The 21,187-nt window shown below is 43.3% G+C and overlaps 1 protein-coding gene across 1 annotated transcript in view; it reads right to left on the bottom strand.

Moving 5' to 3' along the window:
• TRPC7 (transient receptor potential cation channel subfamily C member 7) overlaps positions 1-21,187 on the bottom strand; it is a 128,754-nt gene that overhangs the window by 4,739 nt on the left and 102,828 nt on the right. Inside the window, exons 8-10 of the mRNA XM_070417151.1 lie at positions 9,780-9,975; positions 4,341-4,562; positions 3,643-3,723 (exon numbers count right to left, since the gene is read on the bottom strand). Of these exons, the coding sequence (XP_070273252.1) occupies positions 3,643-3,723; positions 4,341-4,562; positions 9,780-9,975 (499 nt within the window). The remainder of the gene's footprint in view (positions 1-3,642; positions 3,724-4,340; positions 4,563-9,779; positions 9,976-21,187) is intronic.

The following is a 21,187-nucleotide window of genomic DNA, read 5'->3' as shown; positions in this document are numbered from 1 at the left end:
CCCAGATTCCAAGAGGCTGCTGATGTCTGGATGCTGCTGGTGAAGGGAAAATAGAAAGTCTTTCTGTGGAAGAGACCACTCTCTCTGTGCAGCCAGGGCAGCTAAAGACATAGATGAAGGAGAGAACACATATGCTATGTCGAAGATGGCAAATGAAGTAGAATCCAAAGGGAAGCAAGTATTTTCACCTAGGAAAATAGAATTTGAGGAACATTTGGAAGAGAGTGGACAGAATGGATCCTAGGACAGTCATGTGTTACACTGGGTTCATCAGACACCAGAATAGAGGAAATCAGCACTGGCAAATTGTCTCTTCTATTTGCTTTGATCGCTACAGAAAAGGCCATATAGAATGTGAAAAGGAGGACTCCCCATTGGATTGGGGGGAAGGTATTGTATCATCAAGGATGGGCTTATTCGAATGATGGACTGTGCCTAGATTCTGTGTTTCATTTGGTATATGGCTTGTTGCTATTTCCATGAAGGAAATCTACCTCTCAAAGAGTGCGTATACAGGGTCAGTACACACCCTAAGAAACTGACACACTGGATCTTGGAACAGATCATGGGAGCTTTGATAGAAGGCACACTATGGCCACCTTGTTGATATCATGGTTTTGTTCCATTGTTTAGTCTCGTATCCATAGAACCCAGGCTGGGAAAAAAACATGAAAAAGTAAGGAACCAGTTTTGTTAAAAATAACAATTCAGATGCCTGGAAGCCTAAGAAAGCAAAGCACAGAGGTCCTCTGAAGGAAATGCCTTCCCTGACAATGGAGAGCAAGCCAAGAACGAAGAACTGACAGCTTCAAAGAAACATCTGAGGGCACTAAGATTGAACAGTCAAGCAGATCTATGGAAGAGACACAAAGGAAACAAGCTTCAATGGATGAACAAAGAGCTTTTGTGTTACTGGGAATGTTACAGAATTTCTCAGAACCGAGAACGTGTCAGAGGCTGGCGGCGTTTGTGCTCAGTGAGATGGCAGCTCTGGGTGCAGCCTGGATAGTAAAACAGAGGGAGCAGATTGGGCTTCTCCTGATCTCTGCACATTGGAAGTTGCTTTGGGAAGAAAGCAATGCAGCTGGGAAGCCACCAGTGGGCCCAAGAAAAAAGATGAGCCTTGTAATTGCTTGTCTGAGTCCTTCACTGTGCTTCCCAGTTACTGCTGCTAGCTGGTGAGAGCGGAGTGCCTCCGCTGCTCCTTGCCTTCCCTCAGGCTGCAAAGGCTCAGCTGAATCTCTTCATAGTGACTGTCAAGCACAGGAAGGGCAGGTCCCAGAAAGGCTCTAATGCAGCGATTCTCAACCTGTGGGTCGCGACCCCTTTGGCGGTCAAAAGACCCTTTCACAGGGGTCACCTAAGACCATCCTGCATATCAGAAATTTATATTACGATTCATAACAGTAGCAACATTACAGTTATGAAGTAGCAACGAAAATAATTTTATGGTTGGGTCACAACATGAGGAGCTATATTTAAAGGGCCAGAAGGTTGAGAACCACTGCTTTAGTGCAACACTGTGAAGATGAAGGGTGGGCCAGTGCCTGGGCAGCGTGTGTGGTGTAAGACCGTGTCCTTCTGAGTCAGATCTCAGTTCAACCAGCTGTGTGACCTTTGCCATTGAGCATCAGTTCTCTCATCTGTAAAATGGGGTTAAAGATACTGCCCCTCTCACAGCAATATGGTGAGATCATACCAATGCTCTCGTCTAGTCTGCTCCCAGCTGTCCTTTCAAGTCTTCTCAAGGTTTACTCCTGTGTAAGCAGAACTGGTGAGCAGGGCTGAACAAAGGACAAATGTAAGGTGCTCTCTGCTCCTGTTTACTGTCCTCTGACAGCTTTGGTTCAGTTTTCCTTCCTTCTTTTTTTGTGACAACTGGTTGAATAAGTAGCCTCAGGCTTTTCATGGTGGATTCACAGAACACTGGGTGAGCAGTTTTCCAAGGTTATCAGTAGCTTGAAGCTGCAAACTGACCAGTTTCTTTAATCATAGCAGAAAACTCTCCAAGGGATGGGAGGCTGCCAGGCTCACTCAGAGATGATGAAGAACAGAAATGGGATGGCACTGAGATGGCCTTTGAAAAACAGGACATACACCACATAACGAGTCTTCCTCTATCTCAGCAGGAGAGATTTGGCCCTTAACCCCAGAGTTATCTATCTTTTCGATAACACAGAAAATCTAAACTTCTCTCTGAGAATCTCCTGTAAAATAACTCAAAGCAGATCAAACTGGGTAGGCCCGATTTTATGTGAGATTAAATATAAGATTTGCCCATTGCCAATTTTTAGCCTGTGTTATCTGATAATACTAGTATTTTGAGGGATGAGTCATTTCTTAGTTGTACTTAAATCCTCTTCACCACACAGCTGACTTCTGAAATATAGATGGAGATTCAATTAAGGATCTGTGTCTGGAAGATGCTACATCTGCAGTTGCTCCCTCTGGGATGGTGGCACTAGGGACACATCGCCTGGGCCCAGAGGAACACTCAGAACAGCTTCAAATTTACATCTGATAAGAAATGATCAGCATGGATCAAACCACTGATCATAAGGAAGGAAGAGTCAGGAAAAGAATGGCTGCTCTTTTATAATCAATAACCTGTAGTTTCCATTTATCACTGGCTCACGGGCTGATTCAGACTGATACAGAGATTTGACATGAATTTCCAAAAGCAATGTAAGGACAAGAGATCATCTTCTAATTTTTATAACAGAGTTTGCAGGCTGGGAGTCTAAGGCCAGGCGCTCACTGGAGGCAGCAATAGCCACCTGGTGGCTTAAGACAAATACCTGGGAGTCATGCTGCCTCTCCATACCACATACCTGTTTGTACGCTTCAGGTTCCATTGGCTCTGTATCCAGAATCTCTGCTTCTTTCCATCATCCTACTTATACCCCAATCCAAGCCACTATCCCCTGCACCTGCAGGACTGTCACATTGTCCTCACTGGTCTCCCTGCTTACTCTCTAATCCCCACCAATTTTCTCTCATTATAGCAATTAAGTATACCTCTTAAAGCATAAATAAAATTTTATCTTCTCCCCCAAGTTAAGCTCTCCCAATTGCCTTACTCAGTGGTCATGTAGACCACACCCTGATCTTGGTCTGGCTGCATGCTTTCTCCTCTGACTTTATTCCCTTCCCCTCCCATCCCCTCTGCTGGCTGGGCTCCAGCTTCTCTGGACCTGCCTAGTTTCATCCCTCCAGCTCTTGCTGATGTTTTTCCTTTGCCTGGAAGGCCCCATATGCTGCCCCCTACTCATTTATGAGGTCTTAGCTAACTGCCCTCTCCTTGAAGGGGCCTCCTCTGATAACCATATCTAAGCAGGGGCTCCCTATTTTCTCCATCTTTTCATCCTGTTGTTCTCTTCTTGGCACTTTTATCAGTTTGAATGTATGTATCTGTGTGTTTACTTGCTCATTGTCTCCCTTACTGAAGTTCCATTAAGATAGGAATCATATCTTTATCCCTATTAATTAGCACAGTGCCTGGAATACAGGAAGCACCCAGTAAATATTCACTGAATGAAGGAAAGACTGAAGCGGTGTTCTGAGGGGATGACACAGCCATGTGACTGAATCCGTGCCTTAATGGAATCCACTTATGCCTATGCCTGAGTAAAGTGTGGTTACCTGGTATCTGGTGGGTTTGCTGAAAGTGTTATTTGCTGTCAGGTTCTCAGAATTCCTCATGCCAGCCTGGTATCGAGTCTTCTAGAAGAAAAATACATACATAATACATAATTCATACATACCTAGTAGGACTTGAATAACACCCACTTTTGGGGTGGTCCCTAAAAAGAGGTCCCTTGGGAGGTCAATATGCCCAGTGCTGCTTGGCTTCCTTAGAACAGTTTAGTTCTGTAGGATGCCAACAGGTTATGGAATATTGTTTGTCAATTCTGGAAAGCACTGAGTTAAAGTTATATGTGTGTCTGTCCTCCAGGACTCCTTAGAGGTTTTAATGTGCGAATATTGAGAAACCTCAGGAGGAGGAGGTAATGGGCAAGGAACCTTTCTTCCCAGAGATCATTCTCCAGTTACATTCCAGGAAGAGCTATTATACTTCCAAGTCCACTAAGGAGTTCCCCTAAACTGGGGCCTGGGCTTGAGCCCCCAGCAATGCACCTGCCCAAGGAGCTGCAGGGAGCAGGTGGCCCCCGTCACTACTGCTGGTGCTGTAGCTTTGCTGATGTGCCCAGAGTTTTGAAAAGTATTGGCCCCTTTTGGTGCCTGGCTCTCCTTGTATCAGGGGCCCCATATGAAACACATACAACTTCCTCCTCCCCCTCCTGCTGCCTTCTTAGCCCCATAAACTCCATGCTACCTACCCTGAATTTGGAATTTAGCATGCCCATTTCAAGGTCATTTTCACAGCTTTTGGCCTTGGATTTGCAGAGTTTGATGAGGCACATCTTGATTCTCATTATGAGATAATAAAATGATTTAGGACTTGGCACTAGATTGAAAGGAGCAGGTAGAGTTCTTCCTTCATCAAAATAAGACAGCCAGAGCTTTGCCCGGGCAAATTTCCACTCCACGTCTGCATCCTCCTGTGAACAAGGGAAACAAGACACCACCAAAGGCCATGATTTAACAGCCGAGCTCAATCTCGGGGGTGGGAGTGGGGGTGTAGCCTCCAAGTTCTGGAAGCAGATTTCTAAACAGGACTCCAATACACTTGTGGATCCTCACTACAGGGGTACACTGGGGAGTTTGCTCTCGCTAAAACCTTATGCAATTAGTCATTCCAAAAGATCTCCACTTCTTGGATTCAGCAGGGAAAACAGCAGCCAGTTCATTCTCCCCTCACACTGGGTATTTTTACCAATATTGTCCACTTGCCTCTAACCAAAGAAGATATCTCATGGCCACTTACTCCTGTTACCCACAAACATTCACAGCTCTGCTGAGATACCACCATCAACATATTACTCTTTTAGAGCAGTATTGTCCACAGAAATACGTGAGCCACAAAGGTTGATCACATAGGTAAACTTACTTTCTAGTCGCCACAATATAAAAAGTAAAATGGAACAAGTGAAATTAATTTCAGTGATATATTGTATTTAATCCAGTAGACGCAAGATGTTATCATTTCAACAAGTAATCATTATAAAAATTATTAACGAGCTATTGCACATTTTCTCATATTGAGTCTTAGAATCAGTGTGTATTTTGTACTTACGGCCCATCTCAACTTGGACTAGCCATACTTCAAGTGTTCACTAGGTACATGTGGTAAGTGGCTACCATATTGGACACCACAGCATATTTCTTACTGAGTATTTTCTATTGGTTAGAATGCTTCCAGGGAAGGTGCTAAGAGATTCTGCATATGCAATTCAAGGGGAACAAACCTGACTATGGTTAGTCAGGCCATAATAACTATGACTTGGTAATAATTATTTCAGCTGTAGTTGTTACTATAGTAACTATAATTACCCCCATCCCTTAGTGGTGGTGGTAGATTGAAACCCCAGATCTGTTACTTCTGAGTTGGTGTCAGTGCCTAAATGCTAACTGGGCTTCCAAGTGGGAGCAGGTGTGTTCTGTAGGCAGGCTCTTTAGGGGTTTGCGGCTAGGACTCAGGCATTGGGTTTGGGATCATGCAGACCTGGGCTCACAACCCCTTACTACTAGCTGTGTGACTTTAGACAAGGGCCTGGGCTCCGGAGATGATGCTGCCTCCCTCACATAGCCCTGAGATTGGCATTGAGTATGTGCTCTAGAAGTGGTGGTTTCCTCTCCCCACAGGCATTGGTTACATTCAAGCATCTGTGTGAGGTTGCAGGGATGTGCCATGAGATATAAGGCCGTCACCAGTAGGTGTGGCCATTTTGTTTGCTTTTGCTGAGACCCCATCAGCACCTGGCCTGGTCTATGGGGCATCCTTTTAGACTGGGAGCTCTGTGAGGGCAGGGGTCGCTCCTTGTACAACAGAGAGGTGTGACAGGGACACTCGGCCTGAGAGGAATGGTAATATAGTGGTGGGAACATGGGCTTTGGAGCCCTCCTGGCTCTGTTCCTTATAGGCTCTGTCACCGTGGCAGGTGATTTAGCTGCTCTGGGCCTCAGTTTCCTCATCTGTAAAATGAGGATAATAATACCTACTTCGTAGGTTGTTTTGAGAATTAAAGGAGTTAATACCTGAAAAACACTTAATGTCAGACTATTGGTAAACCCTCAGTAAATACTATTTTTTTAAAAAAACATTTTTAAATTGATTTCAGAGAGGAAGGGAGAGGGAGAAAGAAATAGAAACATCAGTGATGAAAGAATAACACTGATTGGCTGCCTCCTACATGCCCCCTACTGGGGATTGAGCCCGCAACCCAGACATGTGCCCCTGACTGGAATCGAACCCGGGACTTATCAGTGCACAGGCCAATGCTCTATCCACTGAGCAAAACTGGCTATGGCGATACTATTTTTTATCTCTGTAGCTTTACACAGTGCATAGTGTTCAACTTTCAGGCATTTAGCAAACATTTATAGAGCACCTACTATTATTCTGGCATATGCTAGGTAGGCACTGGGGATGACAATCCATGCCCTTGTAAACACATACTCTGGCAGTGACACAAGTATGTTAAACAATACATAAGCTAGACTTTTACCTAGTGTTGTGCTAAGAGCCGTGGGAGGCTCTGGGTATTCAGGCCTGTGGCCTGGCCCTGGAGATCAGGGAAGGCTGTGCTGGTGACTGGCATTTGAGCTGAGATCCAAGGGATGTGTAGTTCCCAACCAGGTTAAAGTGTGGGTGATCTGAGAGGTGGAGAAGAGTGGGAGTTAATGAGTAGGAGAGGCAGTGAGAAGTGTAAACAACTCTTGAGACAACTTTTGAGAAAGTTGGCAGTAAAGAGTAGGAGAGGAAGAGATTGAGAGCTAGAAAGTGAGATTGAGGGAGGATTTTTTGTAGTTACCTTTTAAGATCCAGAGACTTACTTAAATGCTGACAGGAAGGACTAGATAGAAAGGGAGAGGGTGATGATGCATATGGAGTCAGGATAATGGCGGCTCCTGAGGAGGCAAGGGGGCAAGGAGCCATGGCACGTGGGCAGCCTGATTGGATGGAGAAAGAGGGCAGGTGGGGCAGAGCAGGGTGTGTGTGGATTTGGACAGTAGATACTCAAGATCTACTGACTGAATAAGTAAGTGTTCTCATGGAAGGCTATATTAATATATACTCTCCCAGAATTCAGTGTGATCTGGAGTAGTGGGCACTTTCAAGAGGCTTTATTCCACTTCTCATGTTCCTGCACACGCACCGCCAGTGAGATGGGGCGGGGGTGGGGGGTGCGAGGACTCTCACCTGAGGAGGAGAAGTGTGGGCTGCAGTGAGCTCTGTCCATCTTGTGTCATCACATTGTTGGGATAACTTTACAAACCACAGGGTTGCCCCGAACTAGTAGGCATCAATAACATGGCTTTACATTTCACATTCATTTGGACCAAAGCGTGATATGCTTGTTAGGATGGGGCCAACCTTCTCAGGTGAGTGGTACAGAGACCCACGGATTACTGGTTTCTCTTACACACGGGAAAACTGAGGCCCAGAAGGGCAGGGAGGACTAGTTAGCAATAGCTCATCCTCATAGGTGACCAAATGGGCATAGCACTTTAAAAAAAGATGTTTCTCAACAGATGCTGCATTTCCGCAGGGGGAGGGTACAAGGAGGGTGGGGAGGGGGGAGGGGGAATGAGGACTTCAGGGCCTAGCTTTTCCTTGCCTAATCTATCACATCGTTTGACCCCTTTCTGTGTTGTTCCTACTATTTAGCATACTTTTTTTGGAGGGCATTATGGACCAAATGTGTCCTCCTAAAATTTATATGTTGAAACTCTAATCCTCCATACATTAGAATGTGACTGTACTTGGAAATAGGGCCTTCAAAGTGGTAATTAAGGTTAAATGAAGTTATAAAGATGGGACCGTAATCTAGTATGACTGATGTCATTATAAGGAGAAGAAGATACACCAAGGATGCATGCACAAAGAAGAATGGCCATGTGGGGGCAGAACGAGGAGGCAGCCACCTGCAAACCTCGGAGAGGCCTTAGGAGAAAACAGCCCTGCTGACACTGATCTTGACTTCCAGCCTCCAGAGCTGTGAGTAAATAACATTCTGTTGTTTCAGCCACCCAGTCTGTGGTATTTTGTTATGGAAGATCTACCTAACTAATACATGGAGGTCTTTATTTTTTCTATGTGAGAAATACACAAGTAATTGTTTCTTATAAAAGATTTAAGTGCAGAGATATAACAAGCACATGTGAATGTCCCTTTCAAAACTCCTCTCTCTTACTCCCTTCCCCAGAAGGTGTGGAATCTTTTCTCTATCTTTCTCTACTTTTTCATTCTGTATATTCACATTTGCATGTAAACAAGATTTACTTATATTCTTCTATCACTTGCATTTTCCCCCTCAATATTATAGGAATTTTGCTATGTCAGCACAAAGTTTTTCTCATTCTATATATAGTATTATATACAGTATCCTATACTATATTACAGTTTATTTAAAGATTCTAATATTGATGAAGTACTTCCAAGGTTTTCTTTAATGAAAAACTATGTAAAATCATATTTCTGCATGGATCTATTCCTAGAATTGGAATTATTGAATGAAGGGGTTAGTGCATTTTATTTTGTTTTAATTTTTAGTTTATTTACATAACTTTATAATAAATAAATCAATAACATGATTTCTGAAACACAAAGAGGTATAAATGGAAAGGCCTCCAACCACCTTTGTCCCCTAGCACCACCTCTTAATAGTACCTTGCCGTGCATCTGTCAGGTACTCTTTCAAATACTTATACAATCATAAATTAATATGTATTCCCCTCTCTTCCTTTCTTGCACAGAGTACACCATGTATATTGTTCTACAACTTGATTTTTTTCACTTAACACTCTATTGTAAAGGTTTCACCAAATCAGTGTATAGAGAACATCGTCATCCTTTTTTAAAACTGCACAGTATCTCACTGTTGAGATGCACCATAATCTATTTATTTAGATTCCTGTTAATGCTCATTTAGTTTATTTTTAATTTCTTGCTGTTCTAAACAAGGCTTCGATCAATAGATTATGGTTTATGCATTTTAATTTTGATGAATGCATCCTGGGACATTCTCTTGACTCCCTTATCTTTTTGGCAGAATTGTATTAGTCTCTGAATGGCCTTCAGGCATCACCTCTGCAAGCTTCCTCTCCCCATGGCCAATCACAGTCTCTGCTTTGCACCTTCTGCACCTTGTAGGACTTCTTTTGGTGCTCTGGCCCAAGGCACTACAATTTGTTGATTGACATGTTTTTTTTCTTTTTTCACTGAACTGAGTTCTTCAAAGGCACGGACTGTATCTTAGTCATTTCTGTATTATCATGCCTACCACAGGCATGGCATACAGAAAGGAATTAATAAATACATGTGAGAGGCAGAGGGAATGTGGGCTGAAAGATACAGTTATTTTGATTTGCTGTGGGTCACCTGTATGTCATCCTGTGGGGAAACATGTAAAGAGTAAAGAGTCATGAACCTGAGTCTTTCTGCCTTTGTCGGGCCATTTTATGTGTGGTGCCCACTATGCCATGTGGCAGGTGACAGGAGTGCTTCTTGGAGCAATCCAGGAAGAATGAATGCCTGTTTGCTGTTTTGGCTTCACATTAAAAACACGGGGGTTCTAAAATCATTACCTTCATTGCTGAAAACAGCAATGTAAATTAAACCAAGGGAGAGAGGATTTTCCATTAACCGGTCTTACCTCAATTTCCTGATACGAGTTGTTGATCATGGCTATTAGCATATTGAGCAGCACTACCACCATAGTGACGTTATAAACGCCATAGAGAACATAGCCAATGTTCTCAATGAATTTGTGGTCATATTTCAGCACCACTGAGATCACTTCAGACAAGCCAAAGATGGACCAAAATAAGGTTTTGAAACTTTCTTCAACCCTGCAAGGAAACAGCAGTCATTTCAGGCAGTTTGTATCAGCTAATACTTTTCACATGAAAGTTGCTATCACCTAGACTTCAGTGGTTACCCTTGAGTGGGGCTGGGGCTGGCTGGTAGTGCCTGTATTCTGAAATAATGAGACATTCAGATTTCTAAGAACACTTGGAAAAAATATTATAAGGGGCAGGTTCTTTCTTTTCATTCAGTCAATTTATTTGGACTACTGACAGTAGTATCATTTTTATCTTGTAATTAAACATTTAAAATTAAACGCCAGGGCAAATATTTATTCTAATACAAATTATTTTTCTCAGAAGCACACTCTTCCTTCAGTAGTTTGAGACTCTTCTCAGACTACCCAGTCCCACATGAAAGGAAGAGGATGGTGTCTACTGATGAAGCTGGCATCACTGGTGACTGGGACTTGCTGGGCACTTGACACAGATCAGCTCACTTAAGCCTTATAACCGCTTCTGTGGTGGGCTCGCTTATTACCTCCATTTTACAGATGGAACCATTCAATGCTCAGAGCCTATGTGTCTTTCCTGGAAAGTGGGATGCAAATCCAGGTGTGTCTGAGTTTAAAATGGTGTGTACTTCAAACCACTATCCTTTCCCACCCCCTGGCCCTGTGGATTGAGGTCAGCCACGTATATCAAGTCCTCTAAATTTGAGTTGAATGATCAAGAATGAGAGTGGGGAGTTTAGTGTGTCCATATTGTTGCAGTTTGCTAGGTCAACACCCAAACTGCACTCTGCAGCTCACTCAAAGTAGTTACAGAATGTGCGTTGAGGAAAGTTTGAACACTGGCATTTAGGACACTATTTGATGCTCATGAGATTTTGGAGTTGCCGAAGTACCCTGGTTTTAAGAGTAATATCCAAGCACATTTCACACTGTACTTTGTGGTCCTGACCCTGTATTAGTTTTATGACATAGAACCTAATCAGAAAGCTGGATTTTGGTTGGGTGGTTTAGAACATGCACATGTATCTGGTAACATATGAATGGCTGAGCAGTTCTTTTAGTTTGCACCCAGATTTCTCGTATCATTTGTGAGAAAGCACTTCCGTTTTTCTCTTTAACATTTCAGATTTTCTACACTCACCCACAAATGGCCAGGATTAGCTAGATTAAAAAAAAATCAGGGTTTCTTAAGGATTGGTATTTATTTGACAAGATGTACAAAAATACTGGTACTTACCACATTGGAAACATTTCACTCTGACTCGCATGAATGTTCCGCTCTCCTGTGTGTGAGTGTGTGGGGGCGTAGGTATACGTGTGTGTCTAGCCAGCTGTTTGGCTCTATGCACCGCTGTCTGAAAACTAAATATAGAAGTGTTTTTTTTGTGGTCATTATTTGGTTTTGTTTTCCTTTAAAAATATGAGTTTGGAATATTTAATTCATTTTCATTTTAGCAAGAAGGAATTTCATTGGAGGTTTGGAAGTAACCACTGGGTAACAAGCCATTATTGTAGAGCTCCAGCTCCTGAGGCTACTTTGAGAAAGAGGGAAAACTGTTTCCTCATGCAAGATGCAGCTTCCATTTGTGTAAAAAAGATACTGTTCCTCCTGGAGGCATTGTCTCCATTTAGAAGCAATCTTTTGGTTATCACCCTAGTTGAAGGGAATAATGGCCCCACACCAAACCCCAGATGCTAGGATGTGGCCTCTCTGACAGTTGTTTCCTTCCTGGTGGACCAGGTGGAATCTGGAGTACACTCTGTTGAAAGGAGGGGCTGGGCGAACAGGTACTGGTCTAGGATTATGCACTTAAACCACAAAGAGTCTAAGAAATGGGTAATATATGTGACTGAGAGACATTTTATAGAAATTCATCCTCCCTTTCTTACCTTGGAAAACCCCACAAACCTTTGGCTGACACAATGAAGCAAGCAATTATAGAACACATCAAAGGAAAGCCTTCTGAATTCTCATTAGGGAAAATGCCTAGGTTCAGTCTATATTTTTTCACATTTGCTTCTTCCTATGATTTTTGCCACCAAGCTCTGATTTATCCTTAGAGCCTACTCTTAGGCATTCTATGTCAACAGTCTGAAGGAGGCAGAGCTGGCCCATTAAGCCGTACATATTCCAGTAAAATAATATTTATAGATCCCTAAACCTAGGCCCATGCCTCTCCTTTACCACTCCCACCCTTTGCTCCCCCCTCTGAGGCTTGGAATGATGAGCTGTTCAATTGTTGTCTGGCTTCTAGTTAATCTTCAAAAATGTTTTATTTCTATTCTATAGCTTAAGGATTAGCCTCTAGACTTGAATTTGACCATGACCTCCAGGAGAATCTAATTACAAGAGGCCTGGCCCAAGCACTTTGGGATTGCCAGAGTGAGAGGAACTCCCTTGGCATCTTACCTGGCAGGAAGGGGTCTTACCCAAACAAAGAATGTGTTTTTAACAAGCTCTTCTAACCACTAGGGGATATCTATAGCCCCTGCTTCCTCTTATTATGGGGCAAAATGAGTTTCAGTAAGAAATACCTTTAAAAAAAGTAGAGTCCATTGGTTTGAATAATCCAAAATGGCTAGATTCACCATTGTCATCTCTTGGATCTTTCATTTATACTCACACCTCTTTACAGGAACTTTCAGTGGACTAACAGAATATAATAGTTTTGTTGTTATTTCTCAGAGGGGACCTTATGGGCTGAGTTATGCCCAATTAGCTGGACTAAGTTGTGAGCAATTAAATATTTTATCCATAGCTCAGCTCATAACTAAAATATATTCTGAACAGAATTGAAGAATTCAGTGTTTCAGAATTACATGAACAAACTGAAACATTTATGTTTATATAATCTTGGTCTGTGAGAGATTTCATAAACCACAGAGGGAAAGAATTGTCCCAATCAAACTTGTATACATAAAAAATGTAAGTAAAAATATAAGGTAAAAAGACTAAGGGAGTAAAGAATTTGCCACACATAGGACAATAGATGATGTCTTTCTTACATAAAGAGCTCTTATAAATCAATATGAAGATGACAGACATCCTCGTAGAAAGAAGCAGAAATATCCATGAAAACTTGATGTTTGTCTGGTGACAATAAGTAACTTGATATGCCCAATAATTAATTTGATATGCCATGCTATGGCATCTTCTGGTGGAGTATGTAGCAGGAAACAAATGAAACTTCTTCTCACTGCCCTGAGAGGGAAGAGACTTTTGTTCACTTTGACCTTGGAAACCTATAGTAATTATTCTCAGAGAGAAGCTGGCCTCAGGTAGAAGGCAATAGTACATTACTAATTTCAGGAGTTTGGGCATTGGAGCTAATCCCAATGTCTTGTGAGGTTATGGTGCTCTCTGAGTCATGTACTAATCAGCACCACAAATTTTAGGAGCTGTGGGACTCAGAGCATGGGGTTGTCTTTCAAGAAGAAAGTATCTTGCATTTGGCTTCCTTGATATTCACCAGGAAGCCATTTGTCTCACAAAAGGCCCCCACTGTCAACTAGCTGGTCTCAAGGCTAAATTTAAGGTTCTTTTCTGATAGGGAAGGCAGCCACTGGTTCTACATCATCTTCCCATCCACTCTGGCTAGTTACAGAGTTTGCCACAGATTCCTCCAATTGTGTCAGTCATGGGAATCTTCACAGAGATAGCTGGAGGCAGAACAGCAAAGGTGCATGCCTGGGTTCAAATCCCAGCTCCAACATGTATTGGCCTTGTGAGCTTGGGCATGTTATAAAACTCAGTTTACTCATCTATGAAATGGGATAATGGTGTGTTATTAAGTTGCTGTAAAGTATATAGTAAGAGCCCAATAAATGGTAGCTATTATTTTTATTCATTTGTTTATTTGTCAAATATTCACTGACCTCCCAGCTATTGTCCAGGTTATAAGGATACTCTGCTGCCCAGAACATGTTTCTGTCCTTGTGGGAGTCCCAGTCTCAAGCATGCCCCGTAGAGTGAGTGAATGCTATAAGGAAGTAAGCAAGGATTCTCCATTTGCCTTGCCTTACCTTGCTGGGGAACACATAGAACCCCATCAGCCCCTCAGGTGCTTCTACACAAGATTGAGTGGAGTTAATAAATCAGTTGCCTATTGACTTTTCTGAACAACCCTCATCTTCCTTCCTATCTGCAAAGATCATTACAAACCCTTGATTTCATGTAAATCCTCTCTGCTTTCTCCAACCCTTTCTGTCTTTCAAAATTTGACATGTACTCAATAGGCCACCCTGGCATAAGAAGTGCTCCTAATGAATAAAAGGGGAAAGTGCCTATGAGTGATGTTGACTAGAACACGATTCACCCCCCTCTTAGTGGGTGCGGTGTGTGTTGGGGTGGGGAGGGGAGGTTGGAGCTGATTTGTCAAGTAGAAGGCAGGGATGTGGTAATCAGTTCTCTACCAGATCTGTCTCACCTGCATAATGGGACTTTAGTAACAGCTTGCTTAAAGAGGCAGTTGTGTATGAGAACAAACTGATCAACAAGGCTACGGTTTGGGAGGATTGTTATAAAAATTGCTGCTTCTTCAGAATGCCATGACGCCCTTCCTCCAGTGTCATGGCATTCTCTCTCTCTCCTCCCCCAAACAGTTAAGTTCATTTACCTACCAAATCTGCACATAGCAGGGTAAAATTAAGCAGGAGGATCAGCTCCTAATAGACTGTTTCTCAGTAGCAGGCGTTAGGCTAGAGTTCTGCTGAAGTAGGAACACTGGACACCTGCCACTGAGCTGGGAGATGGAAGAAGATGCTTGGACCATAGAGAGGCTCTGTGAGAGGGCCATGCTTCTCTAATGCCCAGACTGGAGACAGAGCAGTAGGACCAGGCTTTAGGAAGGTCAGGGGAAGAGAGTGAGACTCCAGAGAAAGTCTGAACCGCACCCCCGCTATGCCCTGCTATGCCCTGCTAACTTGTGTGCTCCAAATCACTTCCTGTTTTTCACTTCTTGGTTTTTCTAGGGTCCTAAATGAGGAGTTTGGCTAGTGATTTTCACCCTTTCTCATCTCGTGGCATACATAAATTAATTACTAAAATTCTGTAGCACACCAAAAAATTTTGTTTTTGGCTGATATGACAAAAAATAGGTATAATTTTGATTAATCACACCAGATGGCTATTGTTGTATTGGCTGTTCTTTTTTTTTTTTGTTTGATAATCTAAGGCAGTGGTCGGCAAACTGCGGCTCGCGAGCCACATGCGGCTCTTTGGCCCCTTGAGTGTGGCTCTTCCACAAAATACCATGTGCGGGCGCGCACGTACAGTGCGATTGAAACTTCGTGGCCCATGCACAGAAGTCGGTATTTTGTGGAAGAGCCACACTCAAGGGGCCAAAGAGCCGCATATTGCTCTCGAGCCGCAGTTTGCCGACCACTGATCTAAGGGAAAAGAGGTCAGTGCCCTAGACTAAATAGTCAGGTATTGCATGTTTTAATAATTTCTGCATTATCAGTTGAAAATCACTGATTTAGATAGTCCAGAAGTAGAGGAGTCTGGCCCCAGAGTCAGTGCCAGGGAACTTGGATGCACAAAACCTAAAGCTCGTACAGCCCAGATTTATTCATACTGAAGATCAAACTCTTCCTCCTGGTTGCTTCTCAAGGGCAGAGCTGTGCTTTCTTCACCTTTGAAACTCCAAACCTAGTCCAGATTTTGGCTCACTGAAGGCGCTGGGTAAGCTCAATGTCCACTGAATGAATGAATAAATCCCTGATGCACATTTTGGCTTCTCGGTTCCTGATCCCAGTGTCACCTAGTCCAGGTAGGGCTCTGGTGAGGCAGAGTGCAGGCTTTGAAGTTAGGTAAACCTGGGTTTGACTGTGAGCTTTTGGTCAAATAACTCTGTGCCTTTTTTTTTTCTTATTCTAGCTGTAAAATGGAAAAACAACAATCTTTACTTCATAGGGTTGTCACGAGGATTAAATGAGTTAATAGAATGCTTGTGAAGTGCATACAATACTTACTGGCACATAAATGTGTGATAAATGTTACTAATTTTATTACCAATATTCGTATTTTTCCTTGCTTAACTGCAGTTGGCACCAGCATCAGGGCAAAAGACTTCCACCCTACAATCAAGTCAGAATAATCCTTTAAAAACATGAATCAGATCCTGCCCCTCTTCTCTGGTGGCTTTCCATAGGCTAACAACTGAACCCAGTCACCTAGCTCAGGCCTCAAGGCCCCGGATAATCTGAATCCTCCCCACCTCATTGGCCCCCAGCAGCAAGGCACTCCCGCTTCTGTGCCTCCGCCGGGAACACCTTTTCCCTTTCTCTCCACATGGCCACTCATTTTCCTCATCCTTTAAGCTTTAACTGATTGTCACATGCTCAAGTAGGCCTTCTCTGACTGTTGTGTCTGAAGGAAGCCCTCTCCTAATTCCCCTTTCGTATAGTGTCTTATTTGTTCTTAGCTCTCAGCACTTAACCTCTTTATTTAAAAAAATTATTTTGGCTCTCTTTTCCCTGTTATCACATTCATGGAGGAACTCGACCTCCACAAGGGCAGGGCCTGCTCACTTTTCTGTCAGTACCCAGAACAGCGCCCAGCTTATAGTAGGGACTCAGTAAACATTTTTGTCAATGAATGATTAAATTCTGGGAAAATGAGTGCTCAGATTCACCTAAGAACTGTCCCTTCTGATAGCTCTCTAGAGCTAACCCTGGACAGTTTAGTTTCCTGTCCCTCTGTCACTTTGAAGAATGACAGTTTAAACCTAAGTTATATCCTAAAACTGAATTTTAGTGAATAAAAAGGTAGGGATTTCTTCCCTTTAGGATGGCTACCATCAGTCTGAGTATAAGAAAAAGGACTTGGGGAAATGCCTGAGAACATGCTGTGAAAACATCCAAAAGGGCACATTTTCAGTGTATCATCAGTTCTTTTCCCTCAAAACTTTGTGAGCTCTTAGCCTGTTCCAGAAGCTCAAAGGTACCAGGCTTTTAAAATTCATGTCATGAATAAACATGAGGAGAGGATATAAATAAACATAGGATAGTAGAATGCCTTTTGGTAGCAGGCATAATCATCATTCTAAAGTAGCCCAGGAGCCCTGGCCAGTAGTTAGAATGTTGGCCCGCACACCAAAGGGTCACAGAATCAATTCCCAGTCAAGGGCACATACCTGAGTTGCAGGTTTGATCCCTGGCCCTGGTTGGGGTGTGTGTAGGAGGCAACCAATCAACGTCTCTCTTGCCCCACCTCCCACCTCCTCCTCTTCCTCACTTCCAATCTCTCTAAAAATCAATGGGAAAAATATCCTTGGGTGAGGATTAACAACAACAAAATAACCCAGGAAAAGATCTATATTTTTATCACTTATTGCACTTATTGGAGAGTTATGCTAAGATAAGAACTTATGTGAGACCCAAGGTATATATTTAAGATATATATATTTTTGACACACAAAGGCCAGCCTCTTTGAGCTGCTCAGCCTCTCTTAGCCTGACCTGGGCCCCATCATTGACCTCTGCGGTCTCCTCCATAAACCTCAGACTTCTCTGTGCTGATTTCTCCACTGAAAATGGGCATAATAAACTCTATAATTCCCCCCAAACCCTTATGCCTTACTTGAATTTATAAGATGAAAGGCGAGATTATAATTTTCAAAATATAATACAGTATGATAACACATCTATCCGAGGTGCCCATATTTCAACACTGAAAAATGTATCCTGGAAAAGTGTGTCCTCTATAATGTGAACATGGCTGATTCCATTCTACATCCCACGTAGGCCACAGTCCTGTGATGCCAGGAACTTTCCCTGGCTTCTCTTAATTGGCCATGAGTTATAGTGAGTCTCTGAGGGCAGACAATGTAACCTAGCCTTGGCTGCCCAAGCAGGACCTCTTCGACAGACAGATCCTTCGTAGGGGTGTGGTTCTTTGCTGTCAGGAGGCCCCTCTGACTCGTCACTCCTTCTGGATGTCTCTGGGCCTATATGGCTCCCCTGTCTCCCCTTTTCCCTTTCTTGGGCCAGAGAAATCTCAGGCTCTTGTTTTCTGCTTGTCAAGCACAATATTTCACTTGTAAAGAACCATTTTACCCCTTTGGCAAGTCTCTGTTTGGTCCTCAGTGCTGAGAATGGGGTCCTCCTTTTTAAGGCCCCACTATTCCTCCAGTCCCTTAGGACATGGACTATACACAAGCTTCTGGGAAGTGGGTCTGTTTGTCTTCATTTCTGTTGGGAATGGGTCCTGGAGATGGCCAAAGCCCCTGTCTCTTTTCTGAATCACCAGGGACCTTGTCCTCCTCCCCATCATACCCTCCTTGACTCCCTCCCCAAATCCTGGAGCCTTCCAAATGTCAAAACCCTGAGAACGTTCTCCTTCTCTCACACCCCACATTCAGGCCATCACCATGTCCTAGCCACTCTAACCTCCTCAACATCCCTGCTCCATCTCCCGTTCTCCATCACACTGCCACTCCCTTAGTTTGGGCTTGCATTTCTTTCACCCAGCTTCCTGCCACAGTCTCATAATAGATCTAGCTCAGCATCTTTCAAGTTGCTTTATTTTAGAACATTTTCTCAATTGGTAACATGCCTCCATTCCTGTGACTATTTAACATCTGTCTTCCCAACCAGTCTGCAAGTCCCATGAGGGGAGGAGCCATGATTGTTTTTGCTCACCATAAAATCGCCAGCATCAAGCGTGGGCCATGCAAGGGCTCCTCCTCCTCCCCTCTTGAGCCCAGTTGCCACAGTACTCTCTCTGAAGGCAGATCTGATTTCACTTCCTCCTTTTCACAAAGCCTTAGTGGAGAGCTAACACCGGAGCAGGACGAACTTCATTGGCTCCTGCTGGGTTATCTGATCTTACTTTCTGCCATTTCCCAAAACTCTTGCCTACTTGCCTACTTTTTCTTTTCCTTTTTACAAAAGTTTATTCTTAAATGTACAACAGGCTCCAAGATAATATTTCATTCTAGCTATAGGTGGCAGCAGATAGTAGGGCAGGGAATCCAGATGTTTAGACAGGAATGGAATTAAGGATCACCATACCATGCCTTAGGCACAAAGAACAGCTTACTTTTTTGGCAGATTTCTTAATTCCACTGTGGCCAGGGGGCCCTTCCATGTGCTCCTCAGTTTGAGCTCCTCATATTTCTTCTCCTCTTTTTGTTTCTGCTCCAGTGCCTTATCTTATCTGTCTCCTTGACCTGCTTCTTGCCACCTTTGTGGCCAGATATGGAAACAGCTTTTATTTTTTTTAAAGAAAATTTTTGTACCACGAGGCATTGAAACATCCGAGCACATCAGTATATGGGCGGTAAGGCAGCTACTTCCTCCTTCACTTAAAAAAAAGAAAAGAAAAGACCCTGCTTGTTTACACTTTGCACAGGCTGGCATATCCTTCTAGTCACCCTCAAAGACCTTTTTAGGGTCACCCCCTCCATGAAGCCTTCCTTGACCTTGCCAGACAGAGTCCAGTGCTTCTTCCTCATTGTGCTGCCCAAGTACCCTTTTGAGGATATTTTTGATTAGAAAAGTCTCAATCCAGCTATACTGTGAAGCTGTCTCCATAATAGCTGATGCTTGCTTTTTTTTACTTTTCAGACTCCCCTACTTGTTTATGAGATTCTTAGGGATGAGAGCATTGTTCTGTTAACCTCAATGACCGAACAGCCAAACACAGAACTTGCCATTGTATAGCTTCTCCATAATATTTGTCGAATGAATATTCACACTTTGGAGTAGAAAGCTGCTTTATGCAGGGGACAATCGCAGGTTGCATATTTAGTGCTGAGATATGTAGACTCACCAGGTTCTCAGTGATAATCATTAATCTGAATTTCATATGCTGTTTTTTAGAATAGTCATAGGAAAGCTATTGTAAAGACACCCAGCTTCTACCTCAGAGCATATGCCCTGGTGTGGGAGGTGGGGGGAATTTCTGGTCAAAAGGTGGAGGATGGGCTTGGAGTCATGCAGATCTGGGTTCAAATCTTCTTATTGGTTCTGTGATCTTGGGCAAGTTCAGCATCTCTCCAAACCTCAGTTTCCTGGTAGTAATATCTGTGTCATTCCATTGTTAGGTGGATCAAATGGGAAAGCAGCACATACGCTTATCACAAATTGTTCAACAATAGGATGGTGCAGGGGTCCTGGGGTGGGGTAGGCATGGACAGAGTCTCAGGGAGTCTCCCTCAGCCCCAGTGCTCCTTCAGGTTCATTGGAGCCAGCCTCTGAGCTGTGGGCACTGAATCAGAGCCTTCTGCCCCTGCTGGGCATACGAATCTGAGTCTGGGAATTTTCCATAACTCTCATGGAAAACTGAAGCTTCTAATTTTGCCTAGCACTGCTGAAGCTCCTTCCATTAAAAAGATTCCTGGGAGACAGAATAACCTTAGGAAAAGTTTTATTTTTTATTAGAAAAGTCTCTCAGCCGAAACCAGTTTGGCTCAGTGGATAGAGCGTCAGCCTGCGGACTGAAAGGTCCCAGGTTCGATTCCGGTCAGGGGCATGTACCTGGGTTGCGGGCACATCCCCAGTAGATGTGCAGGAGGCAGCTGATCGATGTTTCTCTCTCATCGATGTTTCTAACTCTCTATCTCTCTCCCTTCCTCTCTGTGGAAAATCAATAAAATATATATATATGAAAAAAAAAGAAAAGTCTCAACCCAGCTATGCTGTGAAGTTGCCGCCAAAACAGACTGTGGAAAAGATGGGCTGGGATCATCTTTGGGGGGGTCAGGGCCCACATTTAATCTCCAATCAGAAGTAAGTGGGGGAGGCCAAATTTACCCAAAGGGAAGACGAGGAGCCCATCATGGGTCCCCCCATCCTGGGCATTCTTGGTCACATCTGTGTACATGATCTGCGATGGTCAACAGTTGGATGGGTATAAAGAAGGCCATCTTTTCCTGTGCATTCTCATTTGTTGCATTTCATTAGTGGGCCAAGGAGTTTTTGTCTCTCCTTTTCTAACACTTATTACAGAGTGCTGAGATCCCAAGATTTCCATATAGTCTCTAAGCAGAAAAATCCTTGCTTTATGAAGTATGTCCATTCCAGCAAAGTTGACTATAAAACAAAACACCAAAAACCAAATCCTATTTGTCTGCTGATTTCCATGATAAGATCAAAGATATAGTCCCATTTAGAACAAAATTCCTAACAGTTGGAATTGAGAGCTTTTCTTACAGGCTTTCTGAAAGAAAGTGCATTCTCGGGCAGTTTTCTTTTCACATCCTCACCCTAGCCTTAGGATACTTGATTTTGTACTGAGA

Source organism: Myotis yumanensis, unplaced genomic scaffold (assembly GCF_028538775.1).
Source record: "Myotis yumanensis isolate MYYU_CA2020_CCGP unplaced genomic scaffold, mMyoYum1.0.hap1 SCAF_5, whole genome shotgun sequence".
Classification (NCBI taxonomy): Eukaryota; Metazoa; Chordata; class Mammalia; order Chiroptera; family Vespertilionidae; genus Myotis; species Myotis yumanensis.
Note: the sequence above shows the minus strand (reverse complement) of the source record. Positions and strands in the feature narration are given on the sequence as shown.